The 22,672-nt window shown below is 44.5% G+C and overlaps 1 protein-coding gene across 9 annotated transcripts; it reads left to right on the top strand.

The window, feature by feature from the left end:
* The first annotated feature begins 405 nt into the window (after positions 1 to 405).
* LOC125762683 (dentin sialophosphoprotein) lies at positions 406 to 21,628 on the top strand. Of its 9 annotated transcripts, none has more exons than XM_049425077.1 (8): positions 406 to 516; positions 5,269 to 5,438; positions 9,071 to 9,175; positions 12,300 to 12,776; positions 14,890 to 15,101; positions 15,176 to 15,245; positions 18,579 to 18,749; positions 19,562 to 21,628. In XM_049425077.1, exons 2-8 carry the CDS (start codon positions 5,283 to 5,285, stop codon positions 19,919 to 19,921), a joined length of 1,551 nt encoding a protein of 516 aa, XP_049281034.1. In that variant the 5' UTR covers positions 406 to 516; positions 5,269 to 5,282; the 3' UTR covers positions 19,922 to 21,628. The 9 variants fall into 9 exon arrangements, with proteins under 9 accessions (XP_049281034.1, XP_049281026.1, XP_049281104.1 ...); XM_049425069.1 differs by having other exon boundaries at positions 5,266 to 5,438; XM_049425147.1 differs by having other exon boundaries at positions 5,266 to 5,438; positions 18,871 to 19,674.
* The last annotated feature ends 1,044 nt before the right edge of the window (positions 21,629 to 22,672 follow it).

Genomic DNA, 22,672 nt, shown 5'->3' with positions numbered 1-22,672 from the left:
GGGGGTAGGAGTGGTGGATAGAGAGGAGAGAGGAGGAGGTGGTGGTGAATATGAACGTGATCCCACCCAATCTCTAACTGGACAGGACAGCAGCGCAGATACGGTGTGGTGGAAATCTCTGTACACCTTTTCGTCGCTTACACCACGGTTGATGTTTCCTTCTCCCTTTTGCAAACTGTTCGGCTGTTCGCTCGACCCTTCCCCCCCTCAAAATCCGAAATCCAGTGGCGCGCGCACGGGTTCGGGCCCGCGGGGAACAGCAACAAACGGTATCCCCGCTCCGCATTTTTCGTACCACAGCCACAAAACGCCCGAACGGGCCCCGAATGTGGCCCGAAGCCACACCACAGCCGCAAAACGGTACGAAACTATACCTATATAGTGGTCCGTTCGTGTGTTTACAAAACTATTATTTTCGGACGTTTTGCATTCGCAGCCAACATTCGATATCGACGTGCTGGCGAGTACGGTTAGCGACTCATTCACTCTCAGGCATCCTAGGAAACAAAAAAAAAGGTGTGTAGTAAAAACGGCGCGCACTCGACACCGCACGACCATAACATAACGATCAGCGGCAAAGCACAAATCAACGGCTGCCCAAGTAGTAGTAGTAGCAGTAGCAGCAGTAGCAGCAGCAGCAGCAAACAGCAGCAGGTACTCCGTTACCCTGCACAACTATCAACCAAAAATCGCGATCCGGTGTATCTTTACGCGGATTCCGCAGGCGCAAGAAAGCTTCACAGTTTTTCACCAGTTTTTGTGATTCAGTTCAGTTTTGTTGTTGTTGTTGTTGTTGTTGTTGTATAATTTTTAATAATTTTCGTGCCCTAACACAACGTGAGTGATTTTTTTTCTCGTTTTTTTTTGCGTTCCGTTAAGAGCAAGAGAGAGAGAGAGATAGAGAGAGGGAGAGTTGGTGTGTGCGACTTTTTATCACCTCCCACCAATAAAAGGGAAAAAAGCAAAAAAACACATACACACACACACACACACACACACACACACACACACGGTACCACCACTACCACCACAAAAATCAAGCAAGGGATCGAACACCGAGAACGGTCGGTGCAGTACAGTGCAGCGAACAGTGCGCTCAAGACACCGTTCGGCAACAGCAGCATCAGCTGTGTATCAGCTTAAGTGGTCCAAAACCCTCCCCCCTCCACCCTGGCCCCGGGACAAACAAATTCACCCAAAAACCCACCCCACATCCGCTTAATCTAGCAGGGACTATTTTTGGGAGTTTGTTGTTGTTGTTGTTTGAAGTGCGTTAAGTGCAGTTCTATCATTTCAAAACCACCCACACCACAGCTGGGCAGCAGCAATCAAGCAGCGAACGTGCGAGAAAAGAAGAAGGTGAGCCCACCAAAAAAAAAAAAACAAAACTCTAAAATCTGTCCCACAAAGTGGCCACCGGAAGCAGTTCCAGTTCAGCTTTTGTAACGAAAACGGGAACGAGCGTAACGGACGCACTTCCTTACGGCCACCAGTCAGGCGCCGCCACGGTGCTCGTTATTTTTTGCCGTCTATTTTCCATCGTTGCACGGCCCGCAAAAAAAAGGGAAAGGTGTCGGGTGGACAGTGTGAACCTGCCGGAGGGGGTGGAGGAGGGGGGGAGGGATGCAAAAAGGGAACAAAATCAAAGGAAGGGAGTGGGGAGGGTGGTGTTTTGAAGCCCTTTGAAGCTTGTCCGGTGACATCGATGCATGCATTTGTTCGCGATTGTTGCATTTGGAAATCTTGGACGTTGGTGGTCGCGTACAGACGGGAGTGGATGTCAACTTTTACGCCTTCCATTTGGATGCTCACGTAACGCAACGTGATGTACTTGGTGTGCATCAACACTAACACACACACACACATACATACACACACAAGCGTGCTTAAGCGTTAAGTCAAGTGAGAGTAAAAGTGATCCACCAAGCAGCAGTGTAGAGTCCGCGTATTTGTGTGTGCGTGTGTGTGTGTTTGTGTGTGTGTGCGGTCCTAGATTACGCCATCGGAAAACCGGGCGCCCAACCAGTCGGACACTCATCAAGGTCGCCCCGGAGCGCCTTTTGCTTTGTGTTTCTTTTTTTTCTTTTGGCACACACATACACACACAGGCAACGCGAACATAAACTGGGTCTGGAGAGTTTGTCGTTTGTTCGTTAAAGGAACTCTGTGTACGGTGTGACTCAGTCAGTTTGAAACGGTGTAAACGGGATGTTGGTGAAAACACACATACGGTCCAGGTGTGTGCAATCCACCGGTGATAGTGGTGACATTCATTTTCTCTTTTCCAGCTACATTCCTTCCTACAGTGGAATGGAAGATGGTTGGGAGCGTGTGGGGGAGCGAGCGGGAAGGGTAACAATGGTGACAACACACACACGCAAGGCACAAGGCGTTAGGGCGGTATCGTTTCAATGGCCACTGGTTGAACGTTGCTAGAGGTGGTCCTCCTTCCAACCATCCCCCCCCCCTTCCCCCTCCAACCCCCCACGCCTTACCCGTCTGCGTTGCGATGGTGGGTCAACAAGTCCTCCCAACATTGCTCCGATCGATTGGGTAACCGTACACTGGCGCACACCGACACGGACGAGCGCGCACCGTGTTTTGGTGGATCGGATTAGATTCGGCAAACTTGCACGGTAACACTCCCTCCCCACCCCTCTCACCCCTTACGAATGTGTTGCAGCTTTTAACTTTCCTTTAGCAAAAAGGCAGCGTTGTTTTAACAGCTCCACGTGCGCTTTTTGCATATCTTTTCTTTTTTTTTATTTCCCTCCCGTTTCCGATCGATTCGCTGTTCGAAGCCTTAAAAAGGCGTTGCGGTGGAAGATTGCGCTGTGCGTATTTTATTCGAACATAATACGGTTCGTTTTTTTTTCTTCTGAAAGTTCACATTTATACGCACAGCTGTTGGTGATTATTATTCACCTTTTTTTTTTGCTTGACCTCCAGATTTGTTTAACACCTTCTTCTGCTTCATGCGTTTTGCTTTGCAGGCTGTCCTTGGTAATTCACACGATACGCTAATCAGGTGGCGTGTCCGACCTGGGGGGAGAAAAAAATATGATAATTAAAATAAACTCTGCCACGGATATTACACCTAGAAACTATTTTCAACATACGCAAAAACAAAAAAAAGCTAAATCCCTGAACCGTGCGTGCGTTGTGCATAATTTTGTGCCACCCATTCGATATCCCTTACAACTCAACCTTTCTCCCCCCTCTCGCCCGCCTTCAAAAGCCCCATTTCTTCGAGTTCCCATACACGTCGCGCCTTATTTGCCTTGAGTAAAAAGAAACAAAACAAAAGGCGAAATGATCGTCGTCACCAAAAAGGGTACCCAACGTTTGCTTTCACATGGCAACCTTTTCGAGCCGACCGTACACATACGGTAAGGGAAGGAAATGCAATACAGTGCATGGGTTGGGGAGGAACGGGGCTGGGATAAAAGCATCGAAGTACTGCGGTAAAACACTCAGTCCACATACACACGGATGCAGCCGGGCGTTGGCAATTGTTGAGGGGATCATATTGCTGCTCGATTACTCATTACCGAATGTGTTTGAGTATTTGTACACAAACGTGTGTGTGTGTGTATGACTATAAGGAATATATTGGTGAAGGACTTTCACCGTCCTCTGAGAAGGGGTGAAAAGGTACGTTATGACAGTATAGTGGCATTATGTAACCATTTCCAATGCGGGGAGATTCCAGACAATAATCAATTGTCTGGTTTCAGTTTTTTTTGCTACATTATGTGTTAAATATTATCGTTTTATCGTTTAAAAACGTTTAAAACGTGTTAATACAACACAATTTATTAAAAAACCTGTATGAAACAGTCGATTTCCGTTCAATGAAACAAAAGACTTCAACGCGTGTATTAGCAAACGGAAGCGACGAACCTTTTTTTCTATAGCTTTTTGTTATTATTTTTTCTCTATTTTTTTTGCTTTGCGTTTTATTGAACTTACTCACCTTTTAAAAGCGCGTCTGAAAGGATTTCTCTGCCATCCTTGAAATTGAAACCCCGTAAGGCAAATGCTTCCCTTTCAAAAAATACAGACCGCCACCGTGAGCTTTATTTTCGAGGACGCCTACGTACGGGACATGCTTTTGTTCTTGCGTCGGTTTTGGCTGGTATTGCGATGGTATTGCCACTTTCGTCCTTCAACAACTGCACCGTACCGTGGTTTGAGGTCGTTGTCACATAACGTACGACGCACCTTATCGCCCATGTCGGATCCAACTTCCTGCATCGGGATTGCCGTTCTCTTTCTGTACCACCCGGAACGCCTCCGCCGCTCGGTCGGACCCGGCGGGAAAAATCAAACTCGCTTTGCATCTTTCCCGAACCGTCCGGTCAGCAGACTGGTTCGCAGACAATGGCATTGAGGGTTGGATTTTGTAGTGAACGGCCCGGGTGCCCGCTCTGTTGTGCACAAAACTGGACTGGCAGTATCTGTGCAGGGTTACAGTTTTAGGTGATCGAATAAAAGCAAATAGATCGAAAATAAAAAGCCATGGTAAAGTGCTCAAGAAGGCAACCGCGAACCGGAGCAAAGTGACCGTAAAAGATTTCAATTAATCTTCAACAATTATTGTTCACAGAAAAAAAAATAATAAAGTTGCATAAAATAGATCGCTTTACCGGGTACGGCAGCAACACGTAATCCTTCGGCTTTGTGACCCTCACTCGGTCAATTAGTGTCGGGCTTTCTGTGTGGTTGTTTGCCGTACCAGCAGGCATTAATGGTTCCTCACGCCCCAAAATGCGACGCACGCTTTATTGTATGCGGACGCATGCATAGCAAATGAAATGGCAACAAGGCACGAACTCGAATTTCCAATCACCACTCCAAACGAGCGGGAGGAAATCAGTCAGTTTTGTTTTTATTTTTTATTTGTCCTACCGTACAACCGCACGCAAACCGAGAGGAGTTACGCGGTGGGTGAAGTATGGGAGAGACCAAAGGGAGTTTTGGTTTTTAGAAAGGAAAAAGGAAAAATGCCACATCCGGACCAAATGGACCCTTTGCACACAGCAGAAACAGGGCGTCCTTGCGCGCCCAGGCCAATGGCTGGCAAGACATTTCAGACAAGAAAGAAGTATTTTTTTCGTTATTTATATTCCAAAAAAAATGACTACACTCTGATCAAATGTCCACCGACGACCTCGATTGACGTCAATGTTTAGCGATCATTAATACATGTTTCTCCGTATGTTCTCTTCTACGCCTTCTCGCCACATTTTCCCTTTCTCGCAGTAGCAACAACAGCAACAATGAAGTTCTTACTAGTGACGGCTGTGATATGCAGTGCCCTGGCGCTGACGATAGGCGTACCGGTGCCATCGGCCAACCCGGACCCAGCACCGGAACCGGCGGCACAACCAAAGACAGACATCGAGCTAATGAAGATTCCTCTCGACGGCGATAAGGTAAGTGATGTCACCAGACGTCAATCACGCGCAAAAGCAAATCACAACCAAAGCACAAAGCTACGTAAAAGGATTACCAATTCGATTCCAAAAACGGCCCCTCTACCCCATCCCTCCCCTTTCCGAATGTCCAAAAACCATTCAAACAGGTTGCGTGTGAGCGCACAGTGTCTAAGCAGCGGTGTAGAAAAACAAATTATACACCGCTGGAAGGACGTCGTTGAAATTGAAGCTGAAGGTTGCGTGTCCAATTTTGAAATTATCGAACAAATGCATCCAATTATCACAGCATGCAAATCAGGCAGGTTTTTTTTACCATGGCGACCATATTAGAACGCACGGATTTCGGTGCTACTATGCTTATCTTCATTTTTTTTTCTTCTTCTAAAAGGTCACTATCACTATCACACGAACCCCACCCCTTATCGGTGGTAATGGCCCGCAAAGCAGGAAGTGAATTATATTTATTTATTGTTGGCTTTGGTTTATTTTGGTGGATGTTTAATTAATCAGAACATCATTATTGATTCACCGTGTCGCTAATGATGGATGGAAGTAAAACGGAAAAAAAGCAAATGCGAAAGCGACTTAATAATCATCACGTGGAATGGAAGCGTCAGAATTTGTCAAGGTTTATTATTTATTTAATTTGTTTTTTTCTTGCTCACGGAAAATGAATTAACATGACTTGCGAAATCATAACCACACTTTTGGTTACAATTCTTGTATTTTTGAGTACATTTTTGTGACTCAAAAAAAAAACACTCATTTCACCTTTTCCACCAATCAATTGTCTGGTTTCAGTTTTTTACTACATTATGTGTTAAATATTACCGTTTTATCATTTTAAAACGTTTAAAACGTGTTAATACAACACAATTTATAATAAAACCTGCATGAAATAGTCGATTTCCGTTCTACGAAACAAAAGACTTCAATGCGTGTGTTAGCAAACGGAAGCGACGAACCTTTTTTTCTATGGATTTTTGTTATTATATTTTTATCCTAATAGCAAAAGAATTTCAGAATTGTCAAGGTTTATTATTTATTTAATTTCTTTTCTTCCTTCTCACGGAAAATGAATTAACATGACTTGCGAAAACGTAACCACGCTTATATTTAAAATTCTTGAATTTTAGACTACATTTTTGTGACTTCAAAAAAAACACTCACTTTACCTTTTCCAAGACAAAAAAACCCCATAAATCACTGGTGAGCAAATCCATTTTTCATCAGCTACAACAAAAAACCTGCAAAAAAAACAAAATGGAGTGTAGAAGAAAAGACAGCAACCGCAGGAGGGGTGAAGCAAGTCCTTCACATTTCGGTCTCGCGCACGCTGGAGGTGAAATCTTTCCGAATCGCAATCACCCTTTCCCCGCATGCGTAAAGAAACCCCCTCCCCCCCTCACAGTGGATGGGGAAGGTAAAAGGGGAGGAGGTAGGATGGAAGAGAATAAAAAAAAACACAAGAAGCACGCACAAACGCATTGAAGATGCGCGTGCGCGTTGTGTGCACGTGCGATTGTGTCCGCAAACGTCTAACAATGCTGAGAACTGACCGTGCCGAGGGCAGCCGAGGACGGTGCACGCATGCGGGCACCATCGGGTTAAGCTTGAAGGTTGCGTATCGCGAGGTTGCGGGCGCGTGCCATTCATCTGATCTTAATGATCTCATCTACACACATTTTGTGTAGTGTAGTGAGAAACTGCTCACGGACCGGTCCATAATAAGGGTTTACTAGGATGAGACACTTTTACTCTGTTCGATTCCAATTTGCCTAATTTACCGAATGAAACACATCGTGCTAGAAAATTGGCACAGATAAACGGAGGGTTGCTAAAGGTCAGTTTAGTTTACGAGCGATTGATTCAAATTGTGAACATTTGCATCGCACCCTTCAGCTTTTAACCTTTTAGATGGTCGTAACAGAAGCAATCCGTCTGCTACTAATCGCTTAAAACCGCTTTCCGATTATTTAAATCGCTAAAGTACACTTTGCGTACGCGAGTGAATGCGAGTGAATGAGAAGAAGCGAACGAATGGTTGAGTGCGTGAGTGACTGTCAAAGTGACGGAGTGACCCAATCACTAAAAAAAAAAACGCTAAAGCAACTGTCACCCATTAATCTTATCACTCAGCACCATTTTCTAAAATTACTAAAACGATTCGCTCGTGAAGCGACCCCAAACACAGCTTAACCTCAACATCTTTACCTGAATTAAATAACAGCGAAATGGGTCTTGTGAGTGTGTGTGTGTGTTTTTTTCCTTTTCTGTCTAATCGAGCATGATGGTGTCCTATTATCTACTCGGTAATATAAATGTGCAACACACACTCAAACACACTCGTTAACACATTCACCCTCTTCCTATCCTTCTTTAGCTGTTTCTTCATTTTGAAAAGGTCAATTTGGAACTTTTTTCTTTTTTTGAATAATGATACAGTTGTGCATAAGCACTTGTACGTAACTATGATGTATTTGGGTGTTATCCTTCCATCTTTAAACTCAAAACAAAAAAATAACCCGCCTCGAGCGCACGATAAGATACATATTAGCAAATGGATGGTGGATGAGGTGCAACCATTCGCGCACTGTTGTCGCACGGTAGAAGACGATCTCGCGTCTTCGTAACCAATTTCATAACGCACACACAAAACGAGCCACGGCCACGGAGGAAGGAAAAGGGGCGGGTAGCGCGATCACCCGAAAAGAAAGTGGGCCAACGTGGCCGTAACACGGTGCGATACGCGGGTCGTACCAAAAAAAGAAAAAAAGCGAAATCAAAACGAAAGTGAAAACAACATTTTTAGGCAGTTTTAGAAGCGATACACATCCTGCACGATGCACGAAACGAGATGCAGATGGTTCGCTAAGGTGGGGATTTTTTTGTTGTTGCTGTTCCGAAACTGTGCCAGACACTGTTTTACCCAACAGATAGCGACCTATTTTCTTTTCCCGGTGTTTATTGGGCGAGCGCCCATTAGCGGGCAAGAAGAGCATACATAATCCACTTAACCCCCGGTGTGATGTAGAAAATCCCAAAAAAGCTCTAAATTGCCACCGCTTTTCAGCATTCAGCAAAACGTCATCGGATCGTTCATCCGTATACCAGATTTGTCCGGCTTGGGGGTTTTATTCGTCAAACTTAAAACCATGATGATGTCAAGAATTGGCCACTTTGCAAACAGACACCGAAAGGTGCCGGGGTTGTTTTGACAGGCAACCGCGAGGGCAAATTAATTACTATTCCAAACAGTTACACTCCAATGCCTTCAACGCGCGTTTCGTTCACCCGGTCAGAGCGGGTGTCTCTTTATACCTTTGTCGCTTAGGTGCCTCGTAACGCAATTTGGCCGGTTTGTGTTATACCGGGTTTGAAGTTATATCACATCAAAAAGGTACATTAAAAATCTGCCGTCGTCGTTGTTGGGTGCCAGGACGGTCAGAAGGAGCAGAAAAAAATGGTTTATGAAGCACGACTTGTGATAAATGGGAATAACCCGCTCTTTGAGGTATAATTTCAAGAGAATTATGTAATAAGACCACTTAGTAATTGAAGTTACTTGGTCCAAAAAAACCCAAAATTTTTGATTAATTTTTATTCTGCATTTATTACCCATTTCACAGGAGCTGGACGTTATTACCCTAGTCAACTCGGAGGATCAGAAAATTAACGAACGCAACAAGCGCACGATCGGCATCCTGCGGGAACTCTTCCCAACGATCTCTCAGGTATGGTAGTCAATGCACACGGAATAGGTCGTTTTACACACACAAAAAAACACACAGTCATTAGATCATCTTGGCAAAAAAAAGACCAGACATCGCGAAAGATTTCATCCAGCTAGACCAAAATACCTTGGCATCTTGGCGTCTCTAGTCTCCTTGAGTCAAGCAAATTCGTAAAAGCAATAATAACCTGTTCGAGAACATAAATTTTTGGGGAAGTACATACGACATATACTTCTGACGCGACTCCTTCATTTTGCTTCTAAGAATTTCGAAAGCTGGAAAGGAATGGAATGAAGGAACAAAAAACACATCTTTCCCTTGACTTATCTCAAGAGTTTCCCACATCACCCACAATCACCATTATCTTCACTGACCACTGAATATTCCCTCCCCAACAAAACAAAAAATCCTCAGAAAAGAACCAAATACAAGCACTCTGCTTCTCTTTTCCTTACCTTTTTTTTTACATCACCACCGGTTCGATACCGTACCGAAACTGGGCAGTACTTGAGAATTGTTTATGTAAAGCTAATTTCACCCATTATTATAAGCCGCTCATCTATCCTCATGAATGCATCCGTCACTCAATCACGTCATTCAACAAACAGCAATCAAAATATTAATAATAAACAAACACCACCCCCACCCACCACACTCATGTTGTCGGGTCCCTTCACCCCCCTTCCACCCTTCTGCCCACACAAGAAAAATTTGCACATTCCTGCCCACCAAAACGACGTTCGTATTTGCATACTGCATTTCGTTTGAAGATGAAAAGCTCAACTTAAAGTTCGAGATGGATCCCAAAAAATATTCCCTTTTTCTTCCCCCTTTTTTGCACCGCCTGGGACTGCTAGTAGAGGGTTTTATCATCCTTAGTTTCCTCTGTGCACCTCTGTCTCTGCTGGATAACTTCCTTGTTGTTACTTTTTTATTGCTCAAGAATTTTTGTAAAGACTTTAAGCACTTGCTATAGACCGAAAAAAAAATCTCCTGTCAAACCTTTTGGTATGTAACACATATTAAATGCCATCCAAAACCATCGTGGTTGTGTGGTTGCGGAAGAAAGGGATCGTATTCGCACCAACACTCCGAGAATCGATCGCTGTTTCCTGATAGCGGTTTATGGTTAGGTCGATGCTTCCGCCCTGCATGCCCCGGAAACGAAGAAAACCACGGAGCAGAGTGTTTCATCGTTCGATCGTTCGACCATTTGAGCCACATGCTGGCTGGGAGGGTAGCTTCACCAGTAGAAGGTTGGCTTCCATACCTGGTGGTGGTGTTAAAAATTCGTACACTCCAACAAGCTCAAGCGAAAGGGGGGTTGCATGCAAGGATTTTTTTTTCTTATAGATGAATGTACGTGTATGTTTGCTTGTAGGCAGCATTCGAGATCAATCTTATTATCGCAGGGTGGGTTTTTCCCTCCCCCGATGTATGCACCGGTTGTTGTTGTTGTCTGTTTTGTTGTTGCCCCCTCACGCTGGTGTCGTTTTTCTTTTCTATGTTTGCCTTTGGATGCTCAGAAGTTACTTAAGAGAGGGGAGTGGGGGAGAGGAATGGGATACACCAAATGTCCCCTTCCTTCACCCTTGGGTGGGTACACCCTTCCACCCTTCCCAGTTCGCAGCGGTCTTCATTCGAAGGACAGCAACTTCGCTGGAGAAGTCCACCGCGTGTCGGAAACGAGCGAAGGGGAGTCGCTCCAAGCCAGTCGGCCACACACACACTCACACGCACGCACCAGATGCTCGAAGCGGTGGTAGCGAGTGGCAGGCTCTTCCCTCACTACGGTCATACGGTCGGCAGTGGCGTCAACGGGTCGGCATTGCCAGTAGTAAAACTACTTTCATTTTTAAAGTCCACCAGTCCGACCGACCTGAGAGTGGCGCACACGGGCGTTACACGTTTGGTCGGTTTTTGCCTAGCGGATGGAACCGGCTCCGATCACCCTTAGTACCCCCCCCCCTCCCCTCCCTCCGCCTAGTCGCCCCCAGATTTCCCCACCTTAGTTACCCCTAGTCGTAGCAAGTTGTCACCAGACTCCTCCACCGATAACGACCGCGATCTGAGCAGGCGGTCGGTATAGGCCGTGCGCGGTCAACTGCAAGTGGCCCTATTCTCTGCCCTCGAGCGCGGGACCTTCTCCGACTTCGCGCGCCGTGCGCCTGACGCATGGCCACATTGACATAGTTAGCGAGCATAGATAAGTCACCGGGTCAGGTGCAGAAACGAAGCGTCTTCTACCAGCTGGATACACCGTGCGCAACATCCTGCCATCTCATGCCATGCTTCATTCATACCTGGAAACTACTGCGCCCATTACGTTCACTTGTCATTCGCCAAACTTCGCCCTCATCGACATCGTGCGCGACACAGTACATCATCTGTCATCATCAGAGCCACGACCCCCTTGCCAATTAAAGGTGGTAGTATCAGCGTACATCCAACGTAAAACGACTGACGAATCTCCCGAAAGGTAGAGTAGTACGTGCATCATTTATCAGCATTAAATCACCCAACCAAAAAAAACAAAACAAAAAAAAACGAGGAACGTTATCATGCGAATCTCATCTATCTCACACGCTCATCAATCCGATCCCCAAAAACGGTATCACGCCCTGACGTTCACGCTAGCTTCTCTTGCAAGAACTCTACTGCCGGGTTGAACCTGTCAACCGGTCACTCTAAACGGTTTCTTTCAATGGTTGTACTTTCGATTTGCGCTTGCGCGCAAGACAGAAACCCTAGTCTATACCCTGATTCTCCAGGGAGTTTACCGCTGTACTGCTTAACCTTCTACATTCACTTTCAACAACAAACAAAGGCTCAAGATATACTCCAAAAACACACACAAGAGACATTTCATTTCGGTTCCATGTAGTTCCATTTAATGTTTTGTCAAAGTTCACACCAAAATAAGGCGTCCGGATAAGGGGACATTTGGGAGATTGAGGAGATAATCAAACTAAAAACAAAAAACCTCATCAACTACCAAAACTTAAATCGATCCAGTGTTGAAACTGCGAGCTGGACCGCTCTTAAAGCATGCGAAAAAAAAGTAATTAAGTCACAAAAACCCACCTGCCTTCCTACACGCCTGTCGCCGGGAACCCGGGTTTAGATTCTGGACCAAAAGATACAGATGATCACGTCCTACCTGTTCCGCACGATCGGTCCGATACTGCTCCGTAGTGGACTGGGGCTGAGCGGTGGCGGTGCCGGCGGTACCGGCAACAACCGTGGCACGAGCAGCGATGACGATGACGATGATTTCGACTTCGACGACGACGATGACAGCGCGGACAGCGGCAAGGACGGTAAGCCGAAGGTGAGCATCTCCCTACCGACCTTCCCACCGTCGGACGATGACGACGATGACAAGGGTACGACCGGCGCACCGTCGCTCCGTATCGGCGAAGACGACGATAAGAACGAGGTGCGGAAGCGGGCCACCGTCACGGCGACCGCAACGGAACCGGGCGTCGAGCGTATCGATCTACTAGCCGCCGGGCAGTTCAGTGAGGCAAGCACTGGTTCGTCGGACGCAACTACCACGACGGCACCGAACCCAACGACCAGCGCTACCGAAACCAACCTGGTATGAGTGCGGGAAAACAAGTAAAACGCAAAAACAAAGCCCTAATCATTGGAAAAGATAAGACACAAAAACCTCCATTTTTGGCAACAGTAAAACACCTACGTAGAGAACGTTAGTTCGGGCTTCGGAACGCTCGATGGTTCTTCCATTCTGTCACTATCTCTATCTCCATTCTAGTTCGTTTACCCTAACAGCGTACAAATTAAGGCCACTGTAGCTTTCCATACTAACGCGCACGGATGCACCGGAGCATCCGTGTAAGCGTGTTGTTTCCGGGTAAAACTACCAAGGTGACTATTTCCAAACCAGCTCAATTGCAGCTCGATTGCAGCTCGTTTGCAGCTCGAGCAGACTAGGGTGAACAGCAGTACTGTGTGAATGGAAACTATAAAGTGGCCTACCGTATAACGTATAACGTATCACGTATAACAGACGTATAACACTAGCTGGTAGTGAATGCTCTTCAACATCTCTACCGTGTTCCGCTAGCGTGTAGTAGAGTACTATTGCCGTACCGTTTTCCACTATCTTTCCTCTAATTTCAATCTGTCTTTCTAATTTTGTATCTTTCTCTTTATGTCTACAAAAAAAAACACACAGCTTGATTTTCGATAAGTGTATGGATCCGTACTTTAGGCTAAGTCTCATCGCTCTCCAAGGACGTGTTTTGCCTCTAATTCATGCCTTTCATCACCCATACCTAAGATCGTACTCTCTCTCTCTCTCTCTCTCGTACATTACTGTTTGTTTGCATTTCGTTTTTTTTCCTCTAAACATTCATTCGTTTCCTTTCCATCTGCTCTACCTTCTACCTCTCTCTTTCATCGGCTCTTCCATCCATCTGTAGTACATCGCTCTGTAGAAATGGGGGGATTCCGATCCGATTTTGTATCGGTTCCTCGTTCAAATACCCATCGGTGCACTGTTATCCCTCTATAGGTAGTGTTTTATTTTTTTTTTGGGTTTTTTTTTGTTTCTCGCGTACCGCTTCTCTATCCGTGCACAAACATCACATCACACCCTACCCCCGGACGGTTAATGACAGCATGAGTGTGAACGTACGTAACGGGTGGTGTTGGTTACTATTTCAACTTAGTTTAGTAATATTTACTGTCACCTAAAGGAACCACATTGCCGTGCATACTACTGTAGTGTGCTACTCTTCTATTACACGTTTCATGTGTTTCTGTCTTCTATCACGCATCTTCTACTGTTGCACTATTTGAGCTGATTTTTTTCCAATTTTTTTTTGCAACCATCATTACGCCATCTTACCGTACTCATCTTCCTATGCTCTTTATTCCTGATCATCCTTTTCCTATTACACACAGACACTATCTTTCTCTCAGTACTCTTCACGCATTCCTTTTTCTTAAACCGTTCTAATATTCAGATTCTCTCTAACTAATCTGTTTTTACGAATTCATGATCACCTTTCCAAAACATCGTAGTTGTTAGATATTGGCCATTGGGTCAAACATTCTTTAGTAGCGAATATATATTTATACATATAATAAAAATGCCAGAAACCGCGAGCTGCTTACCGCAGTTCGCACAGGGTGTAGAGAAATGATACACAAAGGTTCTTAACAGAGAAAGGAGGAGGAGACGAAAAAAAAAAATACAGAACGCTACTAGCAAAAACCGAAGTACCGAAGTTGCTTTCGTTTTTGTTTTCGCATGTACAAATATATAGAACAAATCAAATGCCCCACCATTAACGCCATTCCATCTCTTCATCTCTTCCATCGTGCCGCTGTGTGTGCGTAATACGGCGCCGTAATCGGAAAACCGCGCGGGGGATCGATTCGTGCCACTTCCCTTCAACTCCAACTTTACGCTACACGCTAAATCGCGAAACCAAAAAAAAACACCCAACCCTTCCCCAAAAATCAATCCATCGAAAACTAAAAACATCCAACCGTTACCCTCATCAATACTCACCCCATCATCGGGCAAAAAAACTGTACGGCGCAATCCGTTTTGTTTTCCTTACTCCCCAAAAAAAAAATAAACACACAAACACGATTCCGACAACTCTCCCATCGTTTGACGTGTGTTGATGTGTTTATATGGGGGTGTTTGCCGGCTTATGTGTTGCGATGCAACGCAGATCACGACCGACGATAATGCCAACACGCTCGAGACGCTCGATCTGGCCGGTCTGAGCGATACGCTGAATGCGATCCGAGTAGCCCGTGCTACCAGTGAGGAGAAGGCCGCCTCGTCCAACGATCAGAACGCAGCCGAATCGTCCGCCAACAGCTCCAGCCTGGATGAGCTGACGCTTGACTCCGAGGGTAACGATGAAGATCGCAACAAGAGGTAGGAATACCCGCTACTCCTCGGTGAGGTTATGATTAGATTTTGATTCCTTCTTTCCCTTTTTCACCCACCAGATTCCTATCCTTCGGAGGTAGCAGCGGCGGCGGCGGCGGTTCCGGTAACTTCCTGTTCGATATCATTCGTGTAAGTACCTTGCGGTAATTCGTATCTTCCTATCTGAGTACTTACCCGTAACCGTAACGTAACGTTGCGTTACCCGACACATTCTCATTCGTAAACCTCATTCAGGATGTTGATAGTACCACTGTATAAGCTATTGGGACTTCAAGATTCTAGACCTGGTGAGATTCTAGGACCTGGTGAGATGTCAAACACGACATCAACAACTGTCGATGTAAAATTGTTAAGAATTTAAACAAGTTTTTCCAACTATCTCACCATGTCTCGAGATCTGGGTGCCTCTCCCTTAACCTCAACCTCAAAGTTTTACACACAGCAAATGGTTATTCTGACCCCAAACCACAAAAGACTCAGTAAAGTGACAGCAACAACAGCACGCACGTACATCGAAGCACTACCTAGCATAGTGCTACCGCATCACCACCACTGCCGGCCCCTTTTCTTTTCCTCTCTTACCACTACTACCTATAACTACCCCTTCTACCACTACTACTGCCCTCGTAGCATCACCATCTATCCGTAGGCAGGCATCGCCATTGCATACTACTGCTCTTAGTAAGAACTGGAACGAACGTGAGGTTTCGACTGCTCAAATTCTACTACATGCACACACTCACACATACACACACACATATACACATACTTGTGCAAAAACGAGAATATCAGATCCATGAGCGATCGCAATGAGTACGATAGATCGATGATGATGGTGACGATGGGCGAGTTGTTTAGGACAGATCTAAATACTGGTGCTGTGGTGTGACGTCCCGCTTGTTCAACGGTCGCATTTATCGCAAAACAAAACGAAAACCAAAACCAAAAAAAAAAAATTGCAACCAGTTATAGCAATCCTGCAAAAAAAACAAACGTCCCCGAAAACTGAACTGAACGCATCCACTCGCATATTCCAACACCAGCGGGCAGCGGACCGTGCCGCACGTGCCGCCGGAACCGTGTATCGGGTCGTGGCCGGCACCGAATCGCTGACGACCGCGCTAGAGACCGACGACAGTAATGACGATGGACATTCCACTTCCTCTTCTGCCACCTCTCATAGCCACTCTCCGGTAATTAGACCCTTCAATTAATACCATCAAAGAACAAAAAACCCAACCTTACCGTTACCAATACAAAGCAACGTCCTCCGATTACCATTCTCCAACAATCTACCTGTTCCAACATTCCTCGTAACTTCTCCTGTTTACTACCATTCAATATCCCCTTAAGTTCCTTGACGACAAACAAAGCCCATTCCACACATCCCGATATCCTGTCTGTAGAGTCCCTCCACTCCTCTCGGTATTTGTGCTCACAATTGCATGAGGTTTGGTGTTTCCTTACGGCTGTACGGTTTTATAGATGCCGGAACTTTCAACCTTCAATGTGCTCTCCTATCACCACTGTACATAGATCAAGTGAGCTCTCTATATCTCCCGGCGTCCTCTTTTATCGCCCTCTGTCCTTACCCGTTGTAGGCCAATGCATAACTAACAAACAATGCCCTGTCACACATCAATGCACCTTTCAAGTAGTATGTTCTATATCCCGTGCAAACACCTCTTCATGCTAACTGACACGCGCGCGCGCCAATGACCAGGTTTTTTGTCTCTGTACTAGGGCCTCTTAGAGGGAGTGAAGATGTTTGCCGACTTTCCAGGCATACACCTTCTCTCCGATCCGATTCTCTGTCCTTATGGCAAGCTTTCTCTTTTTCTCTCTGTCTTTCACTCTATCTTTATCTTACTTATCTCACCTATCTCCAACAAAATGCTTCCTCGCACGGCACTCTGTGGTATGATCCTCTGTCATAGTGTTGTCATGGTTGCTTGCATACATCCCAATTCACCGCACCAGAAAAGTTCACACATTCCCTATTAATGATATCCCCCATCTCTTAGTTCCTTACTCCACAAAACACTGCAATCCTTCTTGTTGGGTTAAATGCTGGGTGCTGCTACCTACCACTAAACGAACCCCGAATTCATGTGTCTTGCACCAAGGCTCAGGGAACGATCTTTACTCTACTTGCTGTACTAATCATCTAAGCAACTATGCTGCTCCGTTTCCGTTTTCCAGATAACCTACGAGCTCATTTCCCTTATAGTCCGAGCACACAATACCCTTTCTGTCTACTCAACCTAGCTTTACCGCTTTCTATGCCCCTGTTCTTCAATCCCTTCCAATGTCCAATCTCGTCCCAAAAACATCAGGCAACCCGATCCTTTCTATTTCCATCAGTTTACTATCCTTTGTCCTATGCCCTGACCTTTTTGTCCCTGATCCTATATATCCCCACCAAAAAAAAAAACGATGACAAAATGACAGATGATTACGCCCGAAGCGCCCGCTCAGGTCCAGTTGTGCGATGTGTGAGTTCTTCATTAAACCTGTACCTGTTTCGATGCCTACTGAAGTCAATGCTGCCCGATCGCGAAATCAACTCCAACGTTCAGGACATCGCAAATTGAAACCAAACAAACAAAAAAGAAAAAGTGCATACCAGTCTGGGTTGTACATGTGTTCCAGCTGGAGCCGGAAGCGAACAAAATGCGTAACCATAGCCCTAGTATATAGTGGATTTCTCTAGTGAGATAACTCCCTGTTTCACTCACACGACTCTTCCCATCCCATCGATCACCTAAGACTCATTCGGACCACTCGGACTCTTAGTGTGCGCCCATGTGAGCGTGTATGTGTGAATGTGTATAAACATGACTGCGTGTGCGTGTGTGTGTGTGTGTGTGTGTGTGTGTGTATTAATTCAAATGTGATAACTTCCCTGACCCACTAGTGTGGACTCTGCTACTACAAAGCGGCCATTTTACATGCAAGGCATTTTGCATCCGTTCTTATTAGCCCCGACCCACCTGTACATATTTATAATCGGTTTTGTATCTGTACCGAAGCTTTCGTTTAATTAGTAGTCTGTTTTGCTGCTCATTAACAACACCGCTGCATTGCTCCTCCATTTTTTGCTATCTCTTTTTTTTTGCTCGCTGCGTGCGACTACTACTCGTCCGTGTACTAGTTTCTTACTAATCTATTTCTCGTTGCGCCCCTACCCCACTCTTCCCATACTGCATTGGCAATCTGTGGTTATCTCCCTTTATTTTTCTTTCTCTCTGTCACTCTTTCTCTCTCTCTCTCTCTCTTTACTCATATCTGTCTCTTTATTACATCTTATTGCTTTACATGCGTTCACTAAGCGCACCACACCGTTACCATACTCAGCTAATAATCCTGATAGCTAAACCAGATTTTACATTTTCTCTCTCTCTCTCTCTCTCACTCTCTTTTTTTGATTTACTTACCATTCTGATTCGGACCACATTGCAGCTTGTATCGGGCAGCTCGGGCACAGAACAGAGCGACGAAAAGGCCCACTCTCCGGACGATCACGATCTCGGCAAGGGTGACGGTTACACCGAGGGCATTCCCGGACCGGTGACGCGACTCTTCGTTCTGGCCAACCGCGGTCTCTCTAACCTCATCCAGGATCTGATTCTGGTAAGATACAAACGTCCGAACATGCTGACGCCCAAACCTTCTTCCAATCACACCCAAAACCCACCTGCATCTGCAAAAACCAACCTATCCCCTATCCTTGTCTTTTCTTTCTCATTCACAGCGAATCGCACAAACCAGTGAACGAGTGGTTAACTTCAAAGCACGTCTAATTACGTCACTCATCTAAGGTGTGATGGGCGGGTGTGATAGTAATGGTCCGTTGTGACGATGCGTAGCACCGATTTGGCTACGTCATTCGAACTCACGGAACCATCCACTTTGCCTCCCCCCCGACTACCGATCACCAAAACACTTCCCTATTCTGCATCCTAGCTCCTTCTACGTGACCTGATCATCATCATCGCCGGCAATACATCTACACCCCCTTTGCACATGTAGTACTTTCTCATCTGACATCCCTCCGACCACTAGGACCTTCCATCTCTTCCACCCCCCTCCACCTCAACCGGTCGTCCACGTGTCCTCACGCGTCGTCGTCCTAGGTTCAGATGACAGCATCGTAACCATCGTCCCGGGAACACCTAACCTGATCGTATATCCTCCTCAAAACGCACAACATCCGCAAAACCGAACCCATCGTCCATCGCGTGTACCATCATTTGTTGGTAGTAGTAAGCCCGCCATCGGTTGTCCACCATTTTTTTCCCCCGTCTTGCACTGTCAACAAAGTCAGCATGGTTTTTTTATTTCTGTTGCTCTTGAAATGGTGTCCTCACTTTCTGTGAGTTGGCACCATACTTTTCGTCTTTTTTTTTGCAAATCTCTCTGTGTGTGTGTATATATACCTGCAGCCAATGCTTTTCGAAGCGAGCAGTCCAGCCATACCCACGCTGCCTACCGTCGATATACCGGGTGAATTGTCGAACGTTACCGCACGCTTTGCCAATACACTAACCGACCTGCGAAGCGATATTACCAACGGTACCCAGCAGGCCGCTGCCGAGCTACAGAAGGAGCTCGCCGTGCTGAAATCGCTGGTGGCACCACTCGATGAAGGCGTTGGGTCCGGGCTGGGCAGTCTGGTGTCTGGGTTCGGTGAACCCGTACAGAAAACGAACGTGCAGGACGAAAAGCCGGACCCAGCCAAACAACAAACAGCGCCAAAGGACGAACCGACGCCATTTTCGTTGACTTCCATATTTGGATTTTAGTAACACGTCGATTTGGGTTTTTGGCTACAAACATTACGGAAAACGACATGAAAAATGAGCTTCAACAAATTGCAAATTGTCATTGTTACATTCTTTGGAGCTTTTGTATATATAGCCGTGTTTCATCTGGCGCCATATTGGAAGTTGCTCCATATGTACTATTTGTAGAATGATATTTTCTTTTGCTTTGTACTGTAAAACGGATGGTTTGCAGAGGTCGATACACTTTGTTATCTCTCTCTTTCTGAAATACGTTTGTTTTTTAATGATTAGATTACTGTCTCGGTGGACAGTGACGTTCCGTTGTAGTAAACAATCGCGTGCGGATGACATATACTACCAACACCCAAAAAACAGTAAGCGATAAAGAACGATGTAGATCAGATGTGAAAGGGCCCCCGGTTTAGTAAAGCTTTGATGGTATACATTATCGTTTATTAGTGGACGCACCAGCCCGAGAAAAAAAAGGAGAGAAGATGTGCTAGGGTAGTGTGTTGATAGGATTTATTATTCCGGCAAGGAGCAAAACAACAATAACAAAAAAACACTCTGGATAATTTCCTAGTATTTTCAATTCATACCATCAGCCTCACCTACACAAAACGGCAGCAAATACTTGTTTGTTTGCACGCATTAACGTGTCTTTTGTAAATATTCGTCAATTTTCATCTCTTCATCTATCGCTTTCTCTATGTTCTCACACTTATTTGCTCAATTTTATACTAGTTCTGTCAGTTTTTTTTCCTTCTTTCTTATCTTTCATTTGCTTCATACTCCTAGCTAATGCTACTACGTTTTACTTCATTTAGTCGTTTTCTTTCTCTATCTTTCTCTCTCTCTCTTTCGTTTTATTTCATTTCTGGCAAAACTCTTTCCTCGCTAGTAATTTATTCACTCTTCTGGGGGGTACACAGAGCATCTTCACTAATTGTCTGCATCATTTAGTTTCCGTTTTCGCAATGCTTTTTTTTGCATCGCGAAAGGGAAGAGATAATTTCTACCCTGTTACATTATGCAAACTACTTTTTGCTTTTCTTTTCACTTTCTTCTGCATTCTGTTCTTCACCTTTCTGCACACCATCATCACATTACGCGGCAAAACAAGTAGCTTGGAAACGAAATGTATCATACTAGGCGCGTTTGTTTGCGAACAGTAGGCAAGGAATAATGTAATGATTTTTATTTTATTATTATTATTATTTGGAATGAGGTGACACTATTATTCAACTGAGATTGTTTAGGTTTTCCTTGGCACCGTGTAATTTTTTTTTCTTCTTCTCGCTGTTTATCTCTTTCATTCTTCGAAATAACGCAAATGCTAATATATGGTCGCATGTGAATGCGCTCACCTTTCGACGCCCAACGAACCGGGCCTGATTTCTTGCTTAGAACGTTTCCCCAATTTTTGCGCTTCCTCTGCGGTTTACTTCTCGTCACCAATCACCCTTCTCTGTATTGTTTTGTCTAGTTACGCGCTGTGCGGCTATTACTCTATCTATTACTACTTAGAAAATGAAGTGATTATTTTTTTTTATTAAAGAAAACAAAAAAATGGAAAAGGAAACAAAAACTTTAATCGGAAAAAAGCATAACTATCAATACTATATTATTTACGTATAATGTTGTAATGGCGGACAATTCTTAGTTCTATGGAAAGGCGGAAAGAAGAAAGCGAACAAATTAAATAAAAAAAGGAACTATTTAAAAGTTGTGTAATGTTATTCATTCTGTGGTGTATACTGAGAAGGTTTAAAAAGCCCCTCTACCCAGAGGCGCATCATCCACTACGCACACTAAGCGGCCGCAGAGGGCCCCGAGCTTAAAGGGCCCCCAACTTTTTTGACGCTTGAAGAAAGCTTTACCATTTTTTTCAGTAATTTAAAATAAATTAAAAATCGATAAATTTTAATGGGAATTTGTTGCAATATGTTTCTTTTCACTCAAATAATGCTTTAAACTAAAAAAAGAATCATAAATCGAAAAAAAAATTTCAACAAAATTTCAACTCGAAAATTTCATAAGGCTTACCCCTTACGATTTTTTTGAGAAATTTTGCAAAAAAAATAAAAATGTTTTATTTTAATGCCAATTGGTTGCAATGAGTTTCTTTTCACTCAAATAATGATTGAAATAAAAAAAAGAGTGAAAAATAATGAAAAAATCAAAAAATTTAAAAAAATGAAAATTTACTAAGGGTCATTTTTGCACCAAATTTTGCCTATAACTCGATCGGTATCCAACCGATCGCCAATCTTTAACTTGTGGTCGATAGATGGCACCAATGGCTACATTTTCTTCTTGTACGGCCATGCCCTCAGATGTCTGTGCCAGAAGTTATTCGAGGAACCAAGTTCCTTACCCTGTTTGAGAAAATGTAAAATTTTTCTCATTTTTGCACCTAATTTTGCCTATAACTCGGTCGGAATCCAACGGATCGCCAATCTTTAACTTGTGGTCGATAGATGGCACCAATGGCTACATTTTCTTCTTAGACGGCCATACCGTCAGATGTCTGTGCCAGAAGTTATTCGAGGAACCAAGTTCCTTACCCTGTTTTTGAACAATTTAGCAAAATTGAAAAATGTGATATATTTTAATGGGAATTTGTTGCAATATGTTTCTTTTCACTCAAATAATGCTTTAAACTAAAAGAAGAATAAAAAATCGAAAAAAAAAATTCAAAAAATTTTCAACTCGAAAATTTCATAAGGGGTACCCCTTGCCATTTTTTTGAGAAATTTTGCAAAAAAA

The sequence above is a fragment of the Anopheles funestus genome, chromosome X, assembly GCF_943734845.2.
Source record: "Anopheles funestus chromosome X, idAnoFuneDA-416_04, whole genome shotgun sequence".
Taxonomy (NCBI): domain Eukaryota; kingdom Metazoa; phylum Arthropoda; class Insecta; order Diptera; family Culicidae; genus Anopheles; species Anopheles funestus.
The sequence above is the reverse complement of the archived record's forward strand: the minus strand, read 5'-3'. Positions and strand labels throughout refer to the sequence as shown.

Excerpts from the sequence above, each read along its gene's own strand:
- LOC125762683 (XM_049425077.1), top strand. The coding sequence starts at position 5,283 with ATGAAGTTCTTACTAGTGACGGCTGTGATATGCAGTGCCCTGGCGCTG. Across the intron at positions 5,439-9,070 it reads TTCCTCTCGACGGCGATAAG|GAGCTGGACGTTATTACCCT; the intron begins GTAAGTGATGTC and ends CCCATTTCACAG. Across the intron at positions 9,176-12,299 it reads TCTTCCCAACGATCTCTCAG|ATTCTGGACCAAAAGATACA; the intron begins GTATGGTAGTCA and ends ACCCGGGTTTAG.